The 17,624-nt window shown below is 56.3% G+C and overlaps 5 protein-coding genes across 5 annotated transcripts; 1 reads left to right on the top strand and 4 right to left on the bottom strand.

Moving 5' to 3' along the window:
* Nucleotides 1–612: 612 nt before the first annotated feature.
* Nucleotides 613–4,721, top strand: CH63R_09770 (Ankyrin repeat protein; the record flags this gene model as incomplete). Its single annotated transcript, XM_018304744.1, has 6 exons — nt 613–1,013; nt 1,074–1,746; nt 1,828–1,961; nt 2,024–2,723; nt 2,814–4,443; nt 4,681–4,721. 6 exons carry the CDS (start codon nt 613–615, stop codon nt 4,719–4,721), a joined length of 3,579 nt encoding a protein of 1,192 aa, XP_018154168.1.
* A 145-nt stretch (nt 4,722–4,866) lies between these two features.
* CH63R_09769 (Capsule polysaccharide biosynthesis protein) lies at nt 4,867–5,709 on the bottom strand (the record flags this gene model as incomplete). Its single annotated transcript, XM_018304743.1, has 1 exon — nt 4,867–5,709. One exon carries the CDS (start codon nt 5,707–5,709, stop codon nt 4,867–4,869), a length of 843 nt encoding a protein of 280 aa, XP_018154167.1.
* A 727-nt stretch (nt 5,710–6,436) lies between these two features.
* On the bottom strand, nt 6,437–12,861 carry CH63R_09768 (Fatty acid synthase; the record flags this gene model as incomplete). Its single annotated transcript, XM_018304742.1, has 4 exons — nt 6,437–7,023; nt 7,122–10,895; nt 10,997–11,889; nt 11,966–12,861. 4 exons carry the CDS (start codon nt 12,859–12,861, stop codon nt 6,437–6,439), a joined length of 6,150 nt encoding a protein of 2,049 aa, XP_018154166.1.
* Nucleotides 12,862–13,983: 1,122 nt separating this feature from the next.
* On the bottom strand, nt 13,984–15,233 carry CH63R_09767 (Branched-chain amino acid aminotransferase; the record flags this gene model as incomplete). The annotated part of the gene is made up of 3 exons (XM_018304741.1): nt 13,984–14,205; nt 14,344–15,143; nt 15,203–15,233. 3 exons carry the CDS (start codon nt 15,231–15,233, stop codon nt 13,984–13,986), a joined length of 1,053 nt encoding a protein of 350 aa, XP_018154165.1.
* A 505-nt stretch (nt 15,234–15,738) lies between these two features.
* On the bottom strand, nt 15,739–17,462 carry CH63R_09766 (Cytochrome P450 3A31; the record flags this gene model as incomplete). Its single annotated transcript, XM_018304740.1, has 3 exons — nt 15,739–17,117; nt 17,177–17,327; nt 17,409–17,462. The coding sequence occupies 3 exons, from the start codon at nt 17,460–17,462 to the stop codon at nt 15,739–15,741; spliced, it is 1,584 nt and encodes a 527-aa protein (XP_018154164.1).
* Nucleotides 17,463–17,624: the final 162 nt, after the last annotated feature.

Genomic DNA, 17,624 nt, shown 5'->3' with positions numbered 1-17,624 from the left:
CATTCACTTTTAACGCTGACTGATTGTTCAATCGGTCAATGAGTAACTTCAACGATTCTGTCATTGAATTCTTCAACGCTTTTGTATCATAGAAGGCGCCTGTCCATCAGCCCGGTTCTCTGACAAAACATGCGTCACAGATGCTTGGAATATTTGAAAGATCATTCTTTGTCTGTCCTTGAACAAATTCTCTTATGATTTGAAACTAATATAGCATGAGGCCTTACTTGCTGCCAAGACCTACGCCGGGAGTTTGATATAACTGACAGTTGACAATAAACAAAGGTAAGGGTTTACTGACAACTCTTGATGAAACAGAAATCCTTCTACATCTGTGAGCATTGTTAGAAATGCTTCGACCGTCAACCCGAGACTTGGCCTCTTCACCAGTCTATAGCAGTTCTGATCGCAGTCGATTGTCACGGTATCCAGCACTTGTCTAACCCCAGACATCATTAAAAGATCTCCTTTCCCTGTGTCCATTATCAACTTCTAGATGGAGCGAATATCATTCGGAGTATCCATAAAATCGGCACCGTCACCATCGCTCACAATCACTTTGAAATTACTTCACGATCTTTCCTGGCTTCCTTATCTGGGGCTTTTTGCAAAATGGAAGCTGTTGGTATCGCCGCCAGCATCGCAGGCCTCGTCTTGGCTGTCCAGGAGTGCTACAAGATAATCAACAAGCACGTTGGGAGTTCCAACTTGCAGTCGGACGAAATCAAGCAGATGAACTCCACCCTTCGCCAGTTCTTGACGGTGGTGGGCGGCTTCCGGGCGGTCCTCGAGGCGTCACAGGAAGACGAGGACAGATTCAACCGCATGGGCCGTCTTGAGGACGTGATGACGGTCTGTAGGAAGATACTCGAGGGAATTATTGCATTCGAGGACGAAGATCGGCTCAAGAAGCTCATCAGAGGCGCCAAGTTCGACGAGAGGCTGAAGCAATCAATGACCGAGCTTCATGACGCAAAGGAGCTTCTGAGTCTTGCCATATCGGCCGAGCAGGAGTAAGTCGCGATTCCCTGGCATCCCTGACATGCAACGTAAAATTCTGACCGGGCTTGCAGCATCATCATCACCGAAACCAACAAGTTCCTACACCAGGTGGGTGAGACCGTCGAGAACGTTTTCGAAACAGTGCAGGCCACTGGCGAGAAAATGGACAATATCCGAGGCCGATTACAGAGCCAAGAAGACCTCGAGAAGAAAACTGGCATTCTCGACTGGATCTCAACGCGCAACTTTGGTCCCATCCAAACTGATCTACTGAACCGACTGCAAGAGGGAACAGGGAAGTGGTTTCTGGAGTCCGAACCGTTCCAGACCTGGCAAACCTCAGCTTGCGAAAGTGATCAAATTCTGTTTGGTCCTGGTAGCCTGGGCTCAGGAAAGACGATGATCACCGCGGCTGTGATTGAGCATTTGCACCAGAGTCGAAAAGACCGCACCGGCATTGCTATCAGCTACGTGTATTGCAACTACAAGAATCGTGATGTGGACGACTCAACATCTCTCCTACGCTGTCTGCTGCGGCAAATCGTCGACGCATTACCCTCAATTCCCGAGAGCCTGAAGGAAATGCACAAGAAAGAGGAGTCACTGACCTTAACGAGAGTCAGTGGGTTGTTGCGGGAAGCAGCTAGCAAGTGTTCCAGCTGCTTCATCATCATCGACGCCTTGGACGAGTTCCAACCCAACAGCCACCAGATCTGCAAGTCGCTATTGTCCGAGATAACCAAGGTTTGAGCTCATGCCAAAGTCTTCGCCACATCTAGACCCATCCCCCGAGTCTGTTCGCACTTTGAGGGATGCTTGTCCCAGGGGATTCGAGCAACCCGCGACGACTTGGAGGCGTACTTACGAAGCCGTGTTGCCGACTGTTCCCCGGTCATAAAGCGGGACGAGCTGCTATGCAATGAAGTGACAGCTACGATTGTTGATGCCGTCAACGGCATGTGAGTCTCCAAATCCCATCCCAAATGGCCGTTCTGTGTATCGGAAACTGATTCATCGACAGGTTTCTTCTGGCTCAGCTCTACCTCAACCGATTTGACGGCATTCTCACAATTCGAGAGGCGAAGAATACCCTGAAGTCTCTAAGGGAACACACTACAGAAGCCCAACTGGCTGATGAAGACGACAACGGTTGGCAACTAGATGTCCTGAGCCACGCCTACGATGACACCATGTCGCGGATCCGTGCCAAGAAGAGAGAACACAGAGACATGGCCTTGAACGCGATAAAATGGATTACGCACGCCAGAAGACCACTTCAACCTGGCCAGCTACAAGAAGCGATGGTCCTTCGGCCGAATGATACCGAGTTCGACCAAGAGGCCGTTGCGGAGATAGATGACATCCTTTCCGTCTGTGAAGGCCTTGTGGTGGTCGACGGAGAGGCGAACATCGTTCGCCTCCACCATTATGCGGCACAAGAGTATTTTGAGCGAATTCGAGAGAAGCATTTCCCAGACGGAGAGTTGGAAATCAGCGGCACTTGCGCAACGTATCTCTCGTTGGAGAGCATTCGCTGCTACAAACGGGCATGCCGCAGGTGCAAGGACAACGGCGGAATCAAACCAAAGAATGCCATTGGCAATCGGCTCTTACGGTACGTGGCGCCGCACTGGGGATACCACGTCCGCCGGTCGTCCAGAGTCCACACCCAGGTCCAGAGTCTACTCAGCTGCAGTAAACTTACCGACACACTAAACCATGTGATGAACGACTTCGTGCCCCGTGGCATTTGTGAGAAGGCAAGTCCACTGCATTTGGCCGCCTAATTTGGAGCCGATACGCTTCTTCAGAGCCCCATTCACGGATATGGAAGCGTGGACGAAGAGGACAAGTCAGGCGAGACGCCTTTGTGCTACGCTATCAAAGGCGGTTGGGAATCTACCGTTCGTCTGCTATTGAAGAAGGGCGCAAACGTTTACGGTAGCGTCTCTATCGGGCTCCCGAATCATCCTGGATTCTCGTCGGCACTGCCCTTGCGTCTCGCTGTAGGCCATGGGCTTATCGAAATCTTCCAAATCCTTGCTCATGAGATGGATGAGATGGAAGAGATTTTAGAAGGCGACAACTGGGTCCGACATGAAGTCGACGGGGAGATGTTGTCATTGGCTTGCGCGCGGGGATTGCGCGAGCATGCCAAGCTGCTTCTTGAGAGAGGAGCCGATCCCAGCTGGGTGGCCAAATACCACCAATGCTCCCAAGCCGTATACATAGGAAGCAGCACAGTTTTCGGGCGGGAACTGGTCTGGGATGAAATCCCCTCAGACTCAAAGGAGGGATACAGAGAACGGCCTCTTGCGAAAGCCATTAAGTTTCCCGATCTTGAGCTTATCGACATGCTGCTGGAGGCTGGAGCTACCGTTCCGGAAGTCGAAGACGAGAGCATCGATTTTGGACTTCTCGGAGACGCGGTGCGGTCTAACGACCCGGCGATTCTTACTCGACTGTTTGCTCAAGTCCCGGACTTCGGCTTCTCTGAGGGACATGCCCAGCAACTTCTCGCACACGCAGCCTGTCATGATGCAATGCAGTCGTTGCAATTCCTGCTGGACAAGGGTGTAAGCATCAACCAAGGTAACTGGGTTGGCCAGTCTGCCCTGTCGACCAGCGTCCAGTTTGGCGATGTGGACCATGTCAAGATTCTGTTAGACCTTGGCGCTGACATCGAGTCACGAGACGCCCAAGGACGTACTCCATTGTCCCATGCTGTGGGCGGCGGTGGTCACCAGGATGTTGTCCGCTTATTGCTTGAGCACGGTGCCGATCCCGAGTCGATTGATGGTGAGGGGAGAAATCCTCTTTCCATTGCTGTCGAGAAAGGAGGCGATAAGACGACGCAAATTTTGCTGGATCATGGCTGTCGTGTCAATGTCGCAGACAACGGAGGGCGTACGCCGATATGTTATGGCTTGTGGCACGCAAGCCGCGTCGAGACACTCATCAAGCATGGCGCCGATGTCGAAGCGAAAGACCACATCGGACGAACACCACTCATGCATGCGGTATTGGCAGCGGATAATGAGAGTTTTTTCGACAGCGAGGTTGTCGATCTTCTTCTCAAAGACCACCAGGCTTTACTGTATGAAGAGGACAATTTCGGGAGAAGTCCTTTCGCTGTCGCCATCGCATACCACAAGAACGAGGTAGTTCAGCATTTGCTTCAGTACGCAGGCAACCCGTTCGCTGGGGAAGGAAAGCTCTCTAAGCCAGTATTCCTAGCAGCGAAGCTAGGCAATGAAGCCCTCTGCAACCAGTTTTTGCAAAGAGCCGGAGACCAGCACCACGTTATCCCAGACGAGATCCGAGAGTCATTGGACAGGACGTTGACTTCTCACGCCGGCTTTCATTCTTTCTTGAGGGACTGGTCCAAGCCCTGCTCGATTTGTCTGAGTCCCATTGTCATCAGTGAGATATATGACTACTGTGAGCAATGTTACATTGATATCTGCTCCCGGTGTCAACGAGGAGCCTTGCAGAGGTACCCCTGCAAAAGCCGCGGCCAGGGCCATTGTATCAGGACCACCTTCAGAGTGATCGAAGGGTGGAGATTCAACTTGAACTTTCAGACAAAGAGAGAACAGATGTTTCAAGATCTGAACAAGTGGGTGGCATACTGCGCTTCTCGAGGGGAAGCGAAAACAACCATTAATTCACTCTTAGACTTGCGTAAAAGCGAAGAGAACGCTGCTTCAAGTGGTTAGAGATTAGGGGGAGAATAGGACGGCGTTTCTTGTTTAGTTTTCTATTAGACTCGAATTAATTGAGCATATGTTTTCTCTCATTCGAAAATGTGAACGTTGATATGGCGTCACACAGAAGTCTTCCAGATTCCAGGCTGTTGCCTTATCAAACAACGCCGCTCTTTACATACTCGAGACCACGCTCTACCCCTTCCTGAATCTCAGAGATTCCCACTGCCTCCCCCCGGCCAGGTCCCTCCCCGTGATGAAGCAAGCCAGCCTCCACAAGGACATCCAACGGCCTCACAGTCGTCCGGCCAGCCTTGAACACATACTTGGTGGCCAACGTCGCAAACACGCCTTTACTCAGGACCTTATCGTCGAGCACGGCGGCCGGACCTCCTCGAAGATCCACCTCGGCGAGAAGCCCGTCCGTGCCGGGCTTCGTGAAGTAGGTCACGAGGTACAGCGACCGCTCGTCCCAGGCCAGGATCCTCGACGAAACCCGGTACGCCTGCCAGGGCGCGACGGGGCGCTTGAAGCTGGACTGCACCGCGGCGAGGACGAAATCCGCGGGCCCGAGGCGCGCGAGCGCCGGCGACAGGATTTTGGTGAGCAGAGCCGCGCGGCTGATGTCTGCGTCGGTGAAAAACGTGCTGTTGGACTTGTGCAGGTTGACGTCGAGGTCGAGCGGGGCGACCCGGTAGTTGGCGACTTCGTAGCGGAACAGGCTGGGGGAGGCGGCGGTGATGGCAGATTCCTGTATGCTATCTGCCGTGAGAGATTCCCTTTTGGGCTTCTTGAAGAGTCGAGGCCAGAAGAGTCGATAGACAGAGGGCAGCAGGCGCAGGGTGTGAGCCAGAGGCAAGCTCTTCGCATTGGCAAAGAGAAATCCAAAGAGGCCAACGAGAAACAACTGTGTTTTCCATGAAACGGTTGGAGAATAAGAAGTCGAGAAGAGGTCGCGAGATACGAGGATACTCGTTAGGTTGCCGATCAAGTTCGTCATGTTGATATGTCCCCGTAGGTTGGAAAGGTACTCAGTTGCTGGTATGTTGGAACACAACGAGCCCAGATTTCACAATGATATTTAAATATGCCAAACCTGACACTGGACGTTGGTGTGCCGGGTAAAAACGTCATCTCTTGGAAGCAAACATGGCCCTGGGGGTCTGCAGCCGACTTACTGTTTCTTGAAGGCTAGTAAGAACAGTAAGCAGATCTGACGCCACGAATCTCATCGCACAAACGGAGCTTCTTATCACTCCACCGCCCCCAGGTCTAGACCCCTAAAACACCGGAGAGAGTGAAACAATGTTGGAAGATTCACGCTACACGACTTCGAAGGCCATAAAATTCTATAGATTGTGCCCAAGATAGAAGAGTGTCGCGAAAAAACGACGCCGGTTCATTCCAGCCATTAATCAACGCCTTATGAATTACCTCGTGACAAAGGGTAAACCCGAACAAGCAGCCTCTTGTAGTCTTGAGGAAGCTGTTTGGTCAATTATACGTTTCAACATGAGCCGAAAGAACAAAGAAGAGGCCGAATGGAATGGTTCTTTCAAAACAAAAACTCGTTGTCATATGTCGTACATGTTTTAAGCCATTGGCATTGTGATGTTCAACGTGCAACAAGTACGGGCAACAGAAGATACGTTTGTTTATTCGCAATGCTCAAAACAACTATAGACACTTCAAAAATGCAACACAACTCAATCTACTCCCTGATTACCCTAACCAACAGTCGCAATGGTGTCCCGTTCATCCGTCACCCTCTTCATCCACTCCCCCCAGTTCCCCAGAACCTCCCCGAGCGGCTCCGAGTTGGTCACCCGGAATGCCTCCTCAATGTACCCCTTTTCCAAAGAGAAGGGCGTCCCCGTCACGTTTGGGATATACCTCCCCACGAGCAGCGACGGCTTCAGCCGGTCCGCGCTCAGGCTGTCTTGCAGCACCCGCCGGAACGCCTCCATGCGCGAACGCAAGAAGGAGCTGTGGAAGGGCACGTCTACGCCGGCCAGCGGCACCGTTGCGCCGCCGCGCTTCAACTCGATCTGTTGAGGGGCGACGTCGGCGTAGCCGGCACCATTGTCCCTCACGATGCTTGTAAGTGCATCGATGGATAGATAGCCGGAGGCAGTGTGAGAAGAAGACAGAGACTTGATGGCGTCGCAGCTCCGCTGCAGCAGGTCCAAAGCTCGCAGGTCACCGGCGCATACGTACTGGCCATTCCGGATGTTGAGGTTAACGATCTCGACGAAGAAGCCGGTCTGTGTCTGGATAGCAGTGATGAGGTCGCGGAGACCATGTTCGGTGAATTCTACTGGGAGATTTAGTCACAAATTCAAACACAAGACAGAAAATAAGGCGGAACAGCCCATGTATAGACTGGCCACTCAATATCGTGGTTTCACTTACTGCTGCTGACCCGACTGGGATCTACCGCGACCATGGAAAAGGAGCTGCGCCCCATCTCGTCCCTCTCGACGGCGCCCTGCATGGTCATGCCGCGGCAGAAGACGAGGTACATCAGGCTCTCAAAGGGCATGAAGTCGGTGACGGAAGCCAGGGCGGCGTACTCGCCGAGGGAATGGCCGGCGAACTGGATCGTGCCGCCGACGACCCCGGAGGCCTGCATGTCCTTGAACGCGGCCATCTCCATGATGGTCAGCGCGGGCTGCGAGAACTGCGTCGCGAAGAGCAGGCCGTGCGGGGAGGAGTGTGTGTAGGACGTCGACTGCTCCGTGATGGTCGGGAACAGAGGCCGCCTCTGGGGCTTTCCTCCTCCGCCGCCGCCGCCATCCCGGTCACCGCCGGGCACCTCGTAGGACATGGAGATGTAGTTGTGCCGCAGCTGACGGCCGCGGACGCCGCCAAAGTAGACGGTGGCTCTTTTCGGGTTGGTCCGCACAATCTCCAGGATGCTGAGGCCAAACTGCGAGACGAAGTAGGCGTCGGCTCGGTCCCAGATGGCGCGGGCCACGGGCGACGAGGCGTAGAGGTCCATCCCCATGCCCTTCTCCTGGCTGCCCTGGCCGGTGAAGAGGATGGTCGTCGACGGCTGAGCCACGAGGGCCGAGCCGTGGAGCACGAGATGGCCGGTCTCGTCGTTGAACACGTTGATGTCGTAGACCATCAGCCCGTCCTGGAGTCCCGTGTGCTGCAGAGAGACGCTGAGCGTGTCGGAGGGCAGGACCATGCCCACAAAGGAGACGCCGAAGTGGCGAATGCGGCTGGGATGCCCTCCCGCTGCATGTCTCTCCAACGTCTGGCGGACGACGGCGGAGCAATACATGCCGTGTGTGATGGTGCCGGGCAGCCCGGCAATCTGAGCAAACAGCGGCGAGGTGTGAATCGGGTTGTAGTCACCCGAAACACGGGAATACGGCTCGTTACTCCAAGGGATACGGATCCTGGCTTTCGTCGACGGTCCGGGGGTTGGCAGCTGATGGGTCGTGCGAGAATCTACGACCTTGCCACGTCGCTGTAGGTAGGGCAAGACCGGGTTGGAGCTGGACTGGGCAACGTGGTGCTTGACGATGCCAATCTCGCTCAGGTCGCCGGATTCCGATCTGGTGAAGACCTTGCCCGACGTGTCGATGCTGCTGCGCGTCGACTCGGAAGCCCATCGTGTAACTGTCTCGAGATGGAACTCGAGCGTCAGGTCGTTCAGGTTCAAGTCGGCAAGCTTGTTGCCGTCGGCGATGTGCAGCCATGGCTTCGAGGCGAGTATGCCAATGTCCTTGTTCGAGCGTATCTTCAACTCGTACGGCGGCTCGACCTTGCGGGCGAATGTTGACGTGAAGTCTGTGTACTTGCCCCTGAACAAAAACCGCGAGCGGACGGTTATGAGCGCGGAGCCTCCGTCCGCCCTCCTGATAACGCAGACAATCTCGACCGTCTTGCCAGAGTCGTCGATCGTGGTGGAAGACACGCGTGCTCGGGTCCGCAAGGTATCGCCAACCTTCAATCCCTCGGCACCGCTGTGAACCTCGTATGCGTTCGATAAGTGCACAAGCTTCAGCACGTCGCCCTGGATAGACTTCTGGAGGAGCGCCTGGCATATAGGGCTCCAGCCGACCACGATGGCAAAGTCGAGGAGCACACGCTCGTGCTGCGTCGGGCTCCTGTAGCCCACTGCCCTGTTGAAGTCGCGCACAAGGGCCTCGTCGCACGTGTAAGTGCCGTCGAACGTCGACAGATCTGCCCTAGACTCTGAGGGGCCTGGCGTGGTGGTCGACTCCGATCCGCTCGTCCACAACTGACGGTACATGTCGCCGATCCGCTCGTTGCGATCGTCGATGACCTCCCGTATGGGAGCGAAGCTCGTCTCCGGATGGTACCGAAACTTCAGCAACAGAGGGACGGGCGTGTCGGGACCTGTGAGGTGGGTGTACAACGCGACCCGTATCTCGTTCAAATGCCTCATCGCCTCGACGAGAAGTGCTCTTTTTCCGTGACCCGCTTCAGAGAAGATGGAAACGGTGTCCTCGTTGATATCAGCATCGTCAGCGTTGAGGGCGTCGTGCAAATGCAGAAGGGGGTTGGGAATCAGATCCTGGCCCTGGACGACGAAACGACTGCCGAACAGAGCAGCCTGCCAGCCAGCCTTGACTCCTGAGAACGGAGCCCGGAGGTCATTGTTGCGCTCGGGTAGCACGATGTCTAGCTGGTCCGTAGCCGCTGGTCCGGCTGCCGCCGAGAGGGTTCGTTGGAGACACTCCTCGTAAGGTATCGAAGCCTCGTCTCCCCCAAAAGCCTCCGCGAGGAAGTGCCGGTATACCGAAGCGTTGATTGCGTCCAGAACGTCACCGACAGGTTCATCGATCGTGGTGGTGTGGCGAGCGGCGACTGGCCCATGCAGAATGAACACGCGTCCAGCATCCTGATCTACAACGGTGTCGAGGTTCTCCGACTGCCACAGCGAGTCTTTCTTGAAGAAGGTCTCGAAACCGTCGTCCAGAACAGGCACGAACGGGACGGGCTTGGCCCCGGGGCGTCTGCACAGCTGCACAAAGAAGTCGACATCCTCTGGGCAGAGCAGAGTAGTCGAAGCCCCGGGGAACGCCTGGAGCACCTTCTCAGCTATTCTTGAAGGGTCTGAATCGCACTCCTTGGGACCGACGAGGGAAGAGGAGTCAATCTCGGAGAAACGAGCCTCGATCTGTGATAGAAAGTCGAAGAGGAGGCGCGGGTGGCTCTGGTCTACCCAGCGCCCTCCGGCAAACATAAGCTTGATAACCCTCTCCACGACTTCTTTGTAAGTCATGTCGGCGATGTCACAATGTACCCCCTGAGCGTTCACGCCGAACCAAGGGCGCTGGAAGTCTTCATTGAGGCGCGAGATGATGTAGCCCTTCTTTGAGGCGATGACGGCAGCGCGCTTCTTCCTGTCGAGCGAGAAGACGGTTCTGTCCAGCTCGGCCCAGAGCCGTCCGCCTCGGTTGGCGATGATGTGGATGGGCTCGCCCATCTCGCTGACGACGGAAACGACGCCGCCGGTTGAACCTCGATACGTTCCATCCCACTGCGCGTCCTCGACTCCCTGGGCTGCCACGATCTCGAGCTTCGCCTGGCGCGAGGTGAGAGCCTCGGCGCACGTCATGACCCTGCTGCCAAAAAGGGCGCCGTCGAAGGGCATGGGCGACTTCTTGCCGCGGGACAAACTCCAGGTCCCGGTCAGATACGGCAGGACATCATCGCCGCTCCCGAATCCGGAGCCGGCGACCAAGTGAACGTTGTCCCGCGCCCGGATCTCGCCGTACGTCTCCAGGATCGGGGCGTGGAAGTCTTCCGCCGAGTGATGGCCGCCGCCTCGACCGCCCGTCCACTGCAGGATTACGGGGAAACTCGGGTTCTCCGCGGCGATCCGGAGCACCTGTCGGATGGACTCCGCCGAGCTGGGCTTAAAAGAGATATGCTCCAGGCCGAGGGTGGTGATGTACTCGGTCGCCACTTCGAGAGAAGGGACGCCGCCGCCGACCGTCAGTCCGGTCAAGGGGAAGCCTTGGCCTCGCAGCTGGCGCACCAGTGGGATCTGCCACGCAATGGCCTTGGGGCTCACGTAGATGACGTTGATGGTGATGCCGCGCCCGGGAGGGATCATGTCGCGGAGCCTGGTGAGGGCCGACTGCAGAGAGCTGGCGTCGTGGTAGCCGCCCGCGGCGAACTCGACGTGGTAACCTGCTCTCACTGTGTTTTGATAATTCAGTTGTTAGCCACTGAGGTGAGATAGACTCTGTATGACGAGGGGGCGAGTTGTAGATGGACGAAGCAGGGGAAAGACTACTCACTGACTGCGGCAACGAATTCGGGATGAGTCGTCGTCGGCGTCATCCCCGCCACGAAGAACGGAGGTAGCCCCAAGAGCCGACTAAGGCTGGATACGACCACCGGCCCGCTGGCTGTCCGGACAAGAGACGCTCGATGGCTCTCCTCCCACCTGGGAGCCCATTGGATATCTCTCTCATCCGGCGAGAACAGCTCAGCCAGTGACCCCTGAGGCCCTTCGGGTTGCGAGTCCAGCTTCCCTGCGACCAGGATACGAGTTCCTGACCCGAGAAGATTCCGGTGTGTCAAGTTGCCCACGCCACCTGAAAGGCCAGGGCCGAAGTCCACCACGTGTGTTGCTCCCGTGAAGTCGATCTCGGTCCAGTCAACCGGCTCTGAGGTGATCTTCCTAATAACCAAGGGAACCAGGTTTTGCCCTTCCTCGTCCCGATATATGGTCACAAAGTCGGAAGAGTCCGCTGACTGGCGGTTCACCGGGACCTTGAGAGCTTGATTCGAGATGGAGACGTTCCTCAGGTCTTGGTCAATCAGCGGCACAGCGTCGTCCAGCAGCTTCGAATGGCACGGAACGGTGACGGGCAGAAACTGCATCGACGGCGAGAGCTTCCGTTGGGAATAGGGAACGCGGGCTTGAGGCCCCGTCCGGGCGCCGGCCGAAGCGGCCTTGCATGAGTTGATGAGTGCCGCAAGTGAGCGTACTGGCCCGCTGATGACGAAGTTCGAGCCGGTGTTCTTGAGGGCAGTGTACACATGCTGCTCAACGGGTAGGCGGCCGTTCAGGCCTGTGACGATCTTTTCCAGGTCCCGCTGGTGGATGTTGGAAATGGAGAGCATGGAGGATGGAGTCCCATGGCCGTCCGTGACCAAGGCCAGAGAGTCCTTTTCGGAGAGATTTCTGTCCGGTTCACTATGTTAGTGAAGGTCTACAGGCCCAACGGTTGACAAATCTTCGAAGGCGTTTGTTTACTTACTCTTCGCGGAGGACCTGCTGGCATCTAGCTCCAATCCAAAACAGTATCTCAACGGCCTTGACAGCGAGATCGTCAAACTCGTCCCACGTTGACGCAGCTGATACCGCCAGCGCTGTCACCAATCCCTGAGAGTGGCCTGCCACGCCTTGCAAGAGACGAGAGAGGTCGCCAGGGGCCACTCCCAGAGCCACGAAGACGGCTTTGACATGCAGCAGCTGCAAGACGCCTATGAGCGGGAAGCTCACGGGGGCCGCAACGAGAGCGTCTGTGCTGGGTGTCGAGTCGGGGGCTTCGAGCCATCGCAGGACGTCGAGGCCGTGTGGGTAGAGGTCGGAAACCGAGCTGTTTCGCGCGAGGGTCTGGAGTCTTTGGCCGAGTGACTCTGCGAGGGTGCGGACCAGGGGCTTGTATGTCGAGAACACATTTCGGATCTCGTCAAAGTAGTGCTCGTTGTTGCCCTGTCCCCCAAAGAGCAGATGCAGGCCGGCTTGACCTCGAGCTGCCGCATTTAACAGGGCCGAGGTCCCCCGAGGCTTGATCGGCCTGTTGGCTACGATGAGCGCCTCGTAGTATGACTGTATTGCCTGTGTCTTGCTCTGTTTGTCTTTGATGGTTTCAACGACTGCTGTGTGGATGTCGTTGCCTTGGAGGATGTTGTGATCCAGATGGTCCAGCAACGACTCGAGCAAGCCATCGCGATCGCTCCCTTCTCCTCTTGCAACGTGCATGCTGAAACGAGCGGTCAGTTCCAGCGTTGATGTGGGGATTCTAGATGTTGGGGCCGTTGCAGTGGATGCAAGGAATTCGTCTCTCTGGGTACCGGCGAAACGAACGAGATTGGGAGGAATCTCGAGTGGCACTGTGATGTCGCCGTGTGAGAGACTGAATACGACCATGGCGGCGGTAAGACAACGGTCGTGTTCAATGCTGACTTGGAATCTAGCAGTAACAAAGCGTTGTATTTTCACGACATGAGAGTTATCTTAAAGTGTGATGAAGATACAAGGCACAACTCCAGTCACAACAAGGCGGCCTTGATCGGAGAATCGTCTAGGATTTAGAACCAGTAAATGTTTCAGTTAATGCAGAGCTCAAGTAGTGTTTTGAACCAGCTCGGTGGCATTACTAAACCTTCGATGGACAGTCCCGTACTGCCGTTCATAGGCTTAACATCACTGCATCATCCAAGACCCCGATTTTGATCTTCCTCATTGTGAAATGTACATTCCACGTGCCTCAGGTGTAAATGAAGTCTCTCATGCAGAGGTTCTCTTAGTCGCTGTGTCTGGTGGAAACGTGTAAGCCGTGCTTAGGATGTTTGCGTGCTCCCTGCTTACTGTATGCGATGCCTTTGCTAGACATGGATACTCCAACGCTGGTGGGGACGCAGATATGATTACTGTTGCTCTAGATAATCGAATACAGTAAACCGGAAACACAGACGGTGACTAAATTTGAGAGGCTTTAGCGCATCTAGACTCCTGTGTTTACTGTGGCAAGAAAGCACAGTAATGTCGTGATTCTTACTCCAACTCGTTACCTGGATAGGCCTTCAAACGTCAGGCAGAAAGATGAGAACGCAGGGCACAAGATTACTACGTGCTGACTACAGTGTGAAATCAATCATTATCCATCAGAGGCAGTTGACAGCCAATAACTGTACTATCACTGTAAGCAGCAGTTAGGCGTGGCAGATGACTGCTACGTATTGGAGGTACGATGACTGCGCCTTGAAGATTTTGTAAGGACGAGGCGAGGGATACCATGTTATGGACCAGAAGTCCCTTGGCCGCACGGCCGAACGCTCTTGATCAGTCGGGCCCTGACTAGACAGTGTAGAGTGTAAAGGTAGTGTGCTTATTGTGGTCGCTGATTTACTATGCAGTCATACTGTAGCCATGCTTATGTCTTTGCGTCCAGTTACTCCTCTTTACGTATGGATCTCAGCAAAACGCCAACCTAGTTTCTCTCCCTGGTCCTCCCCAGCAGGAGCGTGTGAAGCCCCAAGTCTAATGGACTCAAAACTTGGTGATCGGGTGCCCCCATTGCTCAGTGTCCTCTTGCGTCCCCCGCTGTATTCCAGAAATGACGGAAGAGAGACGCGCAAGTTTCCCCCCAGCGCTGTTGAAGGTGAACTTTTCGTTCGTGGACAGCCGGCTGATGGTCCGAATGGGAACGGCGGCTGCCGCTGTTCCAACCGCCACGACCTCATCCAGATCAGAGATGGAAGAAAAGGGAAGCTATAAGCATGTTCTGTCAGCCAAAACCAATTTCCCACGTGTCCAGCAATGAGCGTCTGTGTTTTGTATGTGTTGGATAGACGGAACGAGGAGGGGAGAGACAAAGAACGGGCGGGCTGGGAATCAGTCAATACCAACCTCTTTCTTCTCGATGATCCAGCCCTCTCGCTCGGCAACCCGCACCATGCTGTCGCTCGTCGCGCTGGCAATGGCGTTCTCCGTCTGCGGGACCACCAGCACGCTTCTCCCGCTTGCGTCCGTCCTGTGCCCCAGGAACCCGCTCGTGGAGAACTCCTCGACAAACGTCCTGGTCGCGCTGTCGAGGTGCAGCGTGATGCCGTACCCCAGCTCCTTGGCCCTGGCCGCGTGCCGCCAGACGGGCGCGTAGTTCCCGCCGACCTTGACGCCGCCCACGCCCCTCGGCGCGGCGCGGTCAAAGTCCTCGAGCACGAGGCCGTCGAGGGCGGCCGTGCCGTGGTACGGGCGGATGGGGTGCACGTAGACGGCGAGGATGGACTCCTCGGGGGCGGCCAGGGCGAGCTGCGCAGAGGCGCCGAAGAGCACGGGGCGGATGTACAGGTAGGCGTCCGTGTCGGCGGGAGGGACGAGGTGGGCGTTGGCCGCGACCGCTTTCTCCACGGCCGCGAGGAACAGCGCCTGCGAGGGGGCCGGGAGGGACACGGCCTCGGCGGACCGTTGGAGACGGGCTGCGTGGAACGCGGGGCGGAAGACGCTGATCTGGCCGCCGGCGGTGCGGAACGCCTTGAGGCCCTCGTAGCACTGCTGTCCGTAGTTCAGGCCGGGGCTCATGCCGCTGATGAAGATGTTGGGGTTGGCGACCAGCTCGGGGGCAGTCCACTTCCCGGTTGAGAGGTGGAAACGGGCTTCGACATGCCCGCGGTTGGGTAGTTCGAGGCCGAGGCCGAGTGACGACCAGTCTATCGTCAAGTTAGTAGTTGAAAAGGAAAGAAGAGTCGAGCCTTTGGAGTGAGTTTACCGATGTTCTTGTCTGGAACAGGCGGAGACATGGTGGTTGGTTGTGAAAGATGGCTGAGTTTCTGTTGGTGATGTTCGATGTAGGAAGAGTCTTTGGAACCTAGACTTGCCCGTCAACTCAAGCTGGGAGATGTGTTCTGTGTTCCCTCAACCCAATCTTACCGTTCGACTTGTTTTATTTCAAATACATGAGCATATATCTAGTCAACATGGGGTACAGTGAGATGTACTTGGACTATGATCATGACACAGCCTTGGACGTAATATTCCTTCCGTCCCACTATTCATAACACGACGCCTTGGAGTTGACTATACAGTAAGCCGAGTTCAGCCAGCAAATAAGCAATGTTCCGCAACCCTACTCAGAGAGTAATCATGTATAACTGTGTGCAGGCTGCCTGCTGACTATGGAAGAATACCTGTCTGGTAACAAACGTGATAGCCACCGGCTAAGTTAAGGAACATCCAAAGCTGAAGCCAGCCGGAAAGACTCTGGTCGCCCTCTCACGTGTGAAACAACCACCCCTCCGAGACTCTTCAGACATCCTTTCGTGCCGTGAAGCTGAGGATAGGACCCGTCTTCTGCGCCGTGATAAAGTCCCACAGCTGGTACTCCTGAACCCGATGCCGGCCGTACACCCCGTCGCGGCGTCCGCGCCCAACCTGGCCCAGTTCGCCATCGACGGGCTCGAAGTCGCCATCGTACAGGACCTTTGCCATCGTGAGCATGATTTCCGTAGTCGCCAGCCCCTTGCCCAGGCAGCTGCGCGTGCCGATGGAAAACGGGTTGAAGACAGAGCGGGCGCGCTCGACGCTGCCCGTGCCGTCGTCCTCCAGCCACCGCTCCGGCCTGTACTCGAAGGGATCCGTGAAGTACTCGTTGCTGTGGTGGACCGAGTAGATGGGCACGCCGACGTCGCAGCCGGCCGGGATGGTCTGGGAGTCCACGACGACGGCGCCGCCCGGCAGGGCCTCCCTCCACAGCGAGGAGCCCACGGGCGGCGACATGCGGAGCGACTCGTCGATGCAGGCGCGCAGGTATGTGCAAGACATGAGCGTGGCACCCAGGATTACGTCCTTCCTGGAGGCGAACTTGCCGCGGACCTCCGCCGCGGCCGTGGCGTAGGCCTCCCTGTTGTTCGCCAGGTAGAAGAAGAGGCCGGAGAGCGCCGTCGACGAGGTGTCGGAGCCCGCGACGATGAGCGTCGTACTCTCGGCGGCGATCTCGGCGTCGTCGAACCCGCGGCCGGTCTCCGGGTCCTTGGCCGACGCGAGGTTGGCGAAGACGTCGGCGTCCCGGCTCCCCTGCGCGCCGATGTCGATCGACACCGTCTTGCCCTTGAGCACGCGGTCGCGCACGACGCGCGAGACGAACCTGATGAAGCGGTTGCGGGCGGCGATGGCCTCGCGGAAGAAGCGCTTGTCGATCCGCAGCGCGGCGAGGCGCGGCCACTGGATCAGCGCCGACATGCGCGTGTTGGACTTGTCGATGGACTCCGTCACGTAGCGGAAGCGCTCGTCCTCCAGCAGGTTGTACCGGGCGCCGAAGACGACGTCGGACATGATGTCGAAGGACAGGTAGTAGCACCACTTGGCCATGTCCAGCGTCTTGGGCCGCCCGCCGTCGTCCCCTCCGCCGTCCGAGAACGCGGCGGCGCAGAGCTTGTCGATGTGGCCGGCGATTCGGTGCTCGTACCCGCGCTGGGCCTTCTCGGACACACCCTGGGCCATGATCCTGCGGCGACGGGCGTGGTCTTTGCCGCCGCGGATGGTCAGAGTGTTGGGGGCTCGGTGGATCAGCGGCGTGTAGGCGTCGGCCTTGATGAACTTGGTGGCCGCGCCAGTGCCGTAGATGTCTCTGAGGCCTGCTGCCGTGTTGAAGGTGAGCTGGTTGGGTCCGTAGCGGACGTAGTCGCCTGCAGATCATGAGCGTGGGTTATTAATAAAGAGTAACACCCAGTCAGTCTGGACCTACCGTATTTCTCGTGGCATCTCCAGAAGTCGAGGTGGATGTCGCCCTTCCAGCCATGGTAGGCGGCGTAGGCGTTGGTGAACTTGGCGAGGAACGGTCCTGGGTACTTTGCGTATGGATGGAAGAATGCGAGATACGTTGCTCTGGCGAATATCTATCGGGGGGGTTGTGATGTGAGCCTAGGTACTATCTTGAAGAACCACACTATAGCAAGATCAAGGGATTCGGGACGTACGTAGAAGACAGCGACAGCAGCCGGCGCCAGCAACAATCTGGTGATTTCGTGCATTGTGATGTGTGATGGAGGCAGACGTTCTTCAGCAACTGGACTGAACTGCGTTGGGTCTCCCACTCCAATTCGATGTTTCTTCCCTTTTTTCTCTTCTTCTTTTTCAATCCCACCCGTCAAACTTTCAATCTTGGCATCATCAAGTAGCAGAAAGAAGGCCAG

The sequence above is a fragment of the Colletotrichum higginsianum genome (genome assembly GCF_001672515.1).
Source record: "Colletotrichum higginsianum IMI 349063 chromosome 7 map unlocalized unitig_7, whole genome shotgun sequence".
NCBI classification, from domain to species: Eukaryota; Fungi; Ascomycota; class Sordariomycetes; order Glomerellales; family Glomerellaceae; genus Colletotrichum; species Colletotrichum higginsianum.
This window is presented reverse-complemented; position numbering and strand designations above follow the sequence as displayed.